Source organism: Adiantum capillus-veneris, chromosome 13, assembly GCF_014529385.1.
Source record: "Adiantum capillus-veneris isolate H3 chromosome 13, ASM1452938v2, whole genome shotgun sequence".
In the NCBI taxonomy this organism is placed as follows: domain Eukaryota; kingdom Viridiplantae; phylum Streptophyta; class Polypodiopsida; order Polypodiales; family Pteridaceae; genus Adiantum; species Adiantum capillus-veneris.
Window position 1 is genome coordinate 13,012,350 of NC_140943.1, and position 7,383 is coordinate 13,019,732.

The following is a 7,383-nucleotide window of genomic DNA, read 5'->3' on the forward strand; positions in this document are numbered from 1 at the left end:
TGCAAATGTAGATTGCTAGAGGAGTCCTGGATCAAAGAATGCGGACCATTCTTGAAGACCAGACTGCCACCAGCAAGGGACCTCAAACTAGAATTTCAGTGGGAGAACAGGCAACTGCTCTCCGACAACTGTTTCAGCTGGTTAGAGTAACCGGAAAAATGAAGCAGTAAGAGAACCAAGCTATCCTTAAATTCTTAGAATTTGTGCCTAATTCCCCAGTTCTCTTGTACGCTTTACTAGCAAGAGAGGCAAAGTTGTCAAGATTTTTTTCAGCACTTTACCCTCAACATCTAGAACCAATCGATCGGCTCACATATTTCAAGATTAATGATGAACTTCAGGATTGGTATGAACGATTGAATGTGGAATAGAAAACTTGGCAAACACTGTTCAACGACGCTCTTCAACTGAATGATCTCCAGGAGCTGAAAGAGGAGATGCAGAGGATCAAACTGTGTATGGGCCAGTGGAAAATTCAGATCAGAGGCCTCACTAAGATCACCAACCAACTACTGCAACTCACTGTTGATTCCTCTAAACTCCTTGAAAAGGAAATTACGGCTAAACCAGGCCTAGGACCACAGTATAGAGGGATGGCTGAGATTATTTTTGAAGCTCATATCAAAACCAATCTGCCTCTCCCAGAAGGATGGATCCTTACAACCTCGCATTGTCATGAACTAGCCAGAACTCGGATCACCAAAGGCAAACACACGCTCTATGATCCCAACACCAAAACCTATCATCCTCTCACACCTTATGAAATGGAGAAGACCACAGAAAGGTGGGATCAGCTTGAGTAGGAGGTCATTTATAGACTCATTCAGAAGGAGAATGCTGGTAGTGGGACTTCTCAGACGCCATCCAGGCCAAAGGGTAAACAGAAGCGAGTTCAGTGGAAGGATATTGGATAGTCCATCTTAGAATTTGGTCAAGGATTTTTCCTTCTTCTCAGCTGGCACATACTTTGAGTCCTCGAATCAGACGGTGCTTGGCACCAATGGCATCATTTGTAATAAAGGGAAGTTTGATATCAGTTGTGTAGATGATGAGAGCTCCACCTTGGCCTTTTCAGCTACCTCTCAAAATCTTTGTATGGCCATTCTATCATTGGTCAAGTCCAATCCTTGGTCCTTCTTGAACTCTTGTACTAGATACTGCAGCAGAGTATTGTCAAAGTCTTCAAGGATTTTTCCAGCAGTTTTTTTTGCAGCAGATGTTGGATTTTTCCACTTAGGGATTGGTTTCATTTGGCTGATGGCCCTTGGAATTACAATTATAAGGGCGTTCAACACTCAATGAGCCAAATTTCAAAAGAATTAGACGGTGGATTTTTCCAGTACAACTTGGCTTGATGCCCATGGAAGTACAACTATAGGGGTGTCAAGCACTCGCTGAGAAACATTTCAGCAGAATCAGATGGTGGATTTTTTTCTTAGAAATTTTGGAATCTTGCCAAAATTCAAGAAAGGAGGGAAGGATGTAGATGGCTGATACAATCTCACTGGGTGGGAACCAGCTCCAATGAGAGGAACAGTGGATCAGTCAGTAATTACCACGGCAGTTACCACAGTAATTCACAAAGCATATAAATAGGACCCATTACATTGTAATCGGGCTGGCATAAGTCGTGGACATGAATTGAGTCATTTATCGGCTATACCTCTGTTTGAGATTTTGATTCATAATCCTTATCCCTAAGTTGTTCTTGAGCTACACCATCTTTATTGTAATCTTTCATCTGTAATCCTAAATCCAGCAGTACAGTATACTCTAGGCATACATACTTTGTACTCATTCTCTCTGAGTCTGAATCTGAATCTGAACATCATTCTTAGTGCTTCAATCTGGTTCTCATTTCAGTAGATGTATTCCAGTTGAGTTTCTATTTTCTTGTCCAGTCTACTGTTTGAACTAGCACATCACCAGTAGCTGTAAACTTCTAGCACTGGAATCAGCTATCTAAAAGAGATTAGCTCCAATTCTAAAGAGAGAATAAGTGTCTCTTATATAGTGAAAACCCTAAAGGGCACCATTAAGACTTTCACTGGATCTCCTGACCCGACATGTGTGATGATAAAGAAAATCTGCAAAACTTTACTGGCTCACATTGAAGTGTTCGCATCATCCAAAGCTGCAAACTCAACACTCCTGTCAACAAGCGACACAGTCACCACAATGACATATGATTTGTTATGGCAGCCATCTCTAGAGGTATTAAATTTTCTCTATCAAAGGATCATGTTCTTACCCAGTTACCACATGCACTCTTTTGAGGAAGCCTTCTACATTAGGTTTTGTACGTATGATAGCAAAATATTCAGCCCCACAGTTACCTTGGGAAATATAAGGTATGAGTCGTACTTGAAGCTGCTAACACCCCAAGGGTTTCATTGACACAAAGAAATTCTACCAAAAGCAGAAGATCAGGACCCGTCATGTCAAGGATGACATGAATGCGGAAGGGGGGAATGTGGAGAAGGACCTTTCCCAATTTTTTGTATCATTATTTTTGAAGCAGAATGACATTTTTGTAATATTTGAGTAGCCAATATTATTTGTGGGAACAAGCCTCTAAGGAGGAATTGTATATAAGCCAATTTTTGTAACCTTAAACCAACTTTTGAATTAATAAAAGCCAAAATTTATTGTGCACTGTGTTAGAGAGAGAGAGAGAGAGAGAGAGATAGAGATAGAGAGAGAGAGAGAGAGAGAGAGAGAGAGAGAGAGAGAGAGAGAGAGAGAGAGAGAGAGAGAGAGAGAGAGAGAGAGAGAGAGAGATTTATTCTCTTCCCTACACGCTCTACAAAACCCCCATTGCAAAAGAGACACCACCAACGCGTTAGCAATAGCTAGTGTTGGGTTTCAAGCCCTGGTGATCGGTCGTCTAGCCCATGGGAATTGCTCTTTGTAGCATGTAGTTACACACCTCCAGTCTTTTTTGGACTTTGCATGGCGTCTTTTCATGGCAAGAGAGAAAACTCTCTCTCTCTCTATATATGTAAACACCTTTATTTAATCAATGGAATAGCGTGTATTTATTTTCTTTTGCAGTGTCGACTCTCTCTCTCTCTCCCTCTTTCTTTTGCCTGCTCCCTCGCCATGGCCTACCCTCGTTAGCACCCACCATAGGCCTTCAACCTGACATCTAGTATCAGAGCCACTAGGCAGGCAAGCTTGACTGTTTACAGGTAGACATGCCTCTCAGAACGTTGTTAGCAGGCGACATTTGAAGTCCAACGGTGGTTGTTAATCCTAGGTGCTGCAGAAGAGGTGACTTGGCATCCACAGAGGGAAGTTCCACAAGAATCTCAAAATGCTGCATAGACAGACTCGACATCTCATTGGCAAGCCCTTCGAGAGGCAAGGCGTCTTGAAATGCTGCCTGCTTGGTATATTGCGTCTTGAAATGCTGCAACTGCAATTTTGTCATCATGTCGTCGTCGATTGTCTGCTACAGAACTTGTTGTTTGTGAGTGTTTCTTTGCATTAGAATTCATACCTTAGGCCTATTTTGAATGTGTCTGCCCATTTTTCTCTTGGATGCCCCCCTATGCAAGAGGTTCTTCTCACCTTCACAACCAATTTTGTGGGTTATGTGGAACATCAAGACGTTGAACCACCATCTTGGGGGCAGGAGGCACAAAGCTATGGCTAAAGGAAAATCAACCAAGTCAAGTGAGACGCTGGCTAATGGCAAACCTAACAATGATGCAAATAAACATGCGGACACGAAGCATGCAAGTGATGAAAAACCAGAAACTTCACAAAATGCCAAGCGCCAGAAGACCTTGACAATGGCTGTAGCAAATGGTGCTCCTACAAACACACATGATAAGAAGGAGAAGGCCAATAAGGTGCCGCTGGTTAAAGAAGGAAAGCATAAGGGAAAATACAACATCAAAACGGTAGAAAGACAACCAGTAATGACTTTTTCAATAGTTTCCTTTGAGCACTCGATAGATCAACAACACAAAGTACCAAAACTATTTTTTCCTGTTAAGTATCATAGATGTTTTTTGTCTGCCATCAAAACCATCATATATTTCTGTCACAACCTTATTTTAGCTTATAAATTGTCAGTTATTTCCATGATAAAAACTTGTATGGGCTATAGACACTGTCACACATGAGTCGTAAGACCTCCCAAAATACCATTTTTGTTCTCAACCCATTTTTTGTTTTGCTTCTCGTGAGGTTACTGGGTTCACCTTAAACCCAAGTTTTGGCAGTGAACCAAAAACTCCACTTATTGGTAGCTAATTTTTTGACCTACACCCTATCTGTTCAATGGGGGGTTTACTATTATAGCATGAGGTTATGGATACACAAGAAATCCTTGGTTGTGAGAGAACCTAAAACTCACGGTTGACGAGTACACCAAAAACTCGAGGTATCATGAGAGGGTCTGTCTAGTTTGGGCTTGAGGGGGGGATTGTTGGGTTTCAAGCCATGGTGATCAGCCATCTAACCCATGGGAATTTCTCTTTGTAGCATGTAGTTATACACCTCCAGTCTTTTTTGGAGTTTGCATGGCATCTTTGCATGGCAAGAGAGAAAATTCTATTTATAAATGTAAACACCTTTTTTTTAATCAATGGAATAGCTTGTATTTGTTTTCTTTTGTAGTTTCGACTCTCTCTCTCTCTCTCTCTCTCTCTCTCTCTCTCTCTCTCTCTCTCTCTCTCTCTCTCTCTCTCTCTCTCTCTCTCTCTCGTTCTTCTGCATGCTCCCTCACCATGGCCTACCCTCGTTGGCACCCACCATAGGCCTTCAACCCGACATCTAGGGCTTCAATCCAACGCCAAGTTTGCACGATTTCGGCATCATGAAGCGAGCTCCTACGAGCTTCCGGGTGAGTTTTCTTGCAAACTGTGTGTCCGTTTGTTTGGTGATATCTTCATACCTAGGGGTTCACGGAGAGTAGAGCTACGGATTAGGATCTTACAAATTGAAAAGTGGTGACTTGTATTCTGCTGCCTGTCTTTATACGTGATTGTTGCACGAGGTGGTTTGAGGTGGGATACCAAGTCATAGTCCATTGATTATTGATCTCTTGATAAGAAGAGTGTGTCCTATGAATTTCGTGACATTTTGAATGTGTTTGGTATAGTTTTGGATAGCACGAGTATCGTAGGTTGAGTTGCTTTCAGTAGTGCATAGAACGGTTAGATTTGATTTCCTCGAGTAGAGATTGTCATAGAAGGTGGAGAAGGTGCTTGACATCCATCTTCTTGTTTCCATGCGCCTATGGGTTAAGTTTCGTCCTTGGCTGACATAGAGTTGTTGGTTTTGTTCTCGCTATGCTAGTGTCCGCTCGCGGCGTATCCGCCACATGCATTGACTTTTTTTAGGTTAACATTTCATTTTACTTCACTGCATTTGTATTTCCATTTTACTCAATTTAATTTAAATTTCATTTTATTTTTCATTTAATCTCAATTCATTTCATTTCATCTCATCTAATTTGATTTAATTAAAAATTTAAAAAAGAAAGAGAACCTAAAAATAAAAAAATTTAAAAAAATAAATTAAAATTAGAGATAGGTGGACTACATTAGTAAGACTTGGAAGGCTTAGTCATTTTTGGTGCGTCCACCAGGAAACGATTGGCTATTAGAGCTACGGGGCACCCCTGTGCATAGACTTTGCACGCCAACCGTACCTTGGGTTAGACCTAGAGCAATAGAGTGAGAAATTAAATCATATTATAATTGAATTTTATTGAGTGAGTGCACACATAAACATTTCCACGGGGTCCTTCAACTTGAAGAGCCTTGGATGTTTTTCTGTGAGTGAAAACTAGATTAACGAAGTGTACTAATGTCCTTGGAGCTTAGGTTTTCCTAGTTAGGTTTCCCGACTCTGAGAGTTAATACAACTAAAATCAAAGAATTTATTTGTTAGAACGGGTTAGTGAGCTGATGAATGTTTGATAAATTTCTTCAATATGATAATAGAGAAAGAAGTACGCACGTAGAAACAATCTAGATCCAAGATGGAATTTTTACAAAGTTAGGAATGTGAAATGACAGATGAATCCATGGCACGTTTGATAGAGAAGACGGATGGATTAGAGATAGAGAAAGGACAAACTCTGTTGGAAGCTAGACATATATTTAAAGAGTTAGCAATGTTAGCAAATAGATTTATTCAAAATGGTATGTCCCAGTTAAAAGAACAAATAGGAGAGATTTGCCCAATTTTAGAGAAAGAACGTAGATCTCATGTTGAGGAAGTGAAAACCATGAGTGATTGTATTAGCACGATGAAAGAGGAGCTTAATGAGTATAAGGAGTTTAAATTAGGGTGTCAAGTTCCTTGTATTGGTGATAAGCCATATGAGAGTGAGGCTATGGTCTCTAAAGCTGATAATGATCATTGTATTGACAATATTAGTAACTCCATCAATAACAATGTAGATACTTCTATTGAGAATCCTTGTTTATGAGGAGATGTGTGCAAAGAGGAAAGAGATCTAGTGGATGATAACATAGCTACCTTGATAGACATTGAGAAAAGAAAAGCCTTGTTAGAAGTAGGCCTTGATAGGGAGAATTTATGAATATTTAAAAAAATTATTTTGAAAATTTATAACCCTATAAATTAAGTGGTGTGTGCTATAGTAAAGAAGAGAGGTGTACTTTCCTTTTGGTGGAATATAGCATAGAAAGTATAGTTACTGGTAAGGATGCACATATGAAGCACTTTGCATATGAGCACTTTCATATTGAAATTGTGTCAGGTTCTTCTACTTTTGAGACTAGTGTTTGTGAGCAGCAAAATCTAGAAAAAGACTTAGCATTGAATAAGTTTGAGAAACCAATTGAAGAACACATTGAGCATGTTAGTGATGATGATGAGGAGCATAAGAGATATAAACATGCATTTCTATTGCATGTGATCATTTTGGAGAATGAGATAATTAGGCAATACATTGCATATGCCCAGAAGGGGGACACAACCGAGAGACTAAAGGACAATAGTATACCTGGGAGACAAAATGTGCAAACAAGGTTTCAAATAGAGCCTATAAAAGAGTGGATAGAAGCCAAGGATAGTCAAATATATGAAAAGAGGCAGTCTAGATATAAATATTATGGTGTGATAGGGCATATTGCGAGGTTTTCTGAAAAGATGGAATTACTAAACCATACCATTTCAGCTCAATGATGAGGGAATCATAGGAGAGAATCTCGGGGGGTGCACTATGTAATCACGTTAATGTATAACGTGAGTTCAAAAGGAGGGGTTTTAAAATTTGTAAAGTTAAGGAAATTTAATAGAGATACATTAAAATGAGGGGCTTTTAATTCAATTTTGGAAAAAATTCCTAAAATAACATATATGTATACTTGAGATCCATAGCACAACAAGAGAAAC

At 39.8% G+C, this 7,383-nt stretch overlaps 1 protein-coding gene across 1 annotated transcript; it reads left to right on the top strand.

The window, feature by feature from the left end:
• The first annotated feature begins 6,699 nt into the window (after nt 1–6,699).
• On the top strand, nt 6,700–7,173 carry LOC147443615 (uncharacterized). The gene has a single exon (XM_086527804.1). The coding sequence runs from the start codon at nt 6,700–6,702 to the stop codon at nt 7,171–7,173; it is 474 nt and encodes a 157-aa protein (XP_086383930.1).
• Nucleotides 7,174–7,383: the final 210 nt, after the last annotated feature.

Coding starts and splice junctions, on each gene's coding strand:
- LOC147443615 (XM_086527804.1), top strand. CDS start 6,700: ATGAAGCACTTTGCATATGAGCACTTTCATATTGAAATTGTGTCAGGT.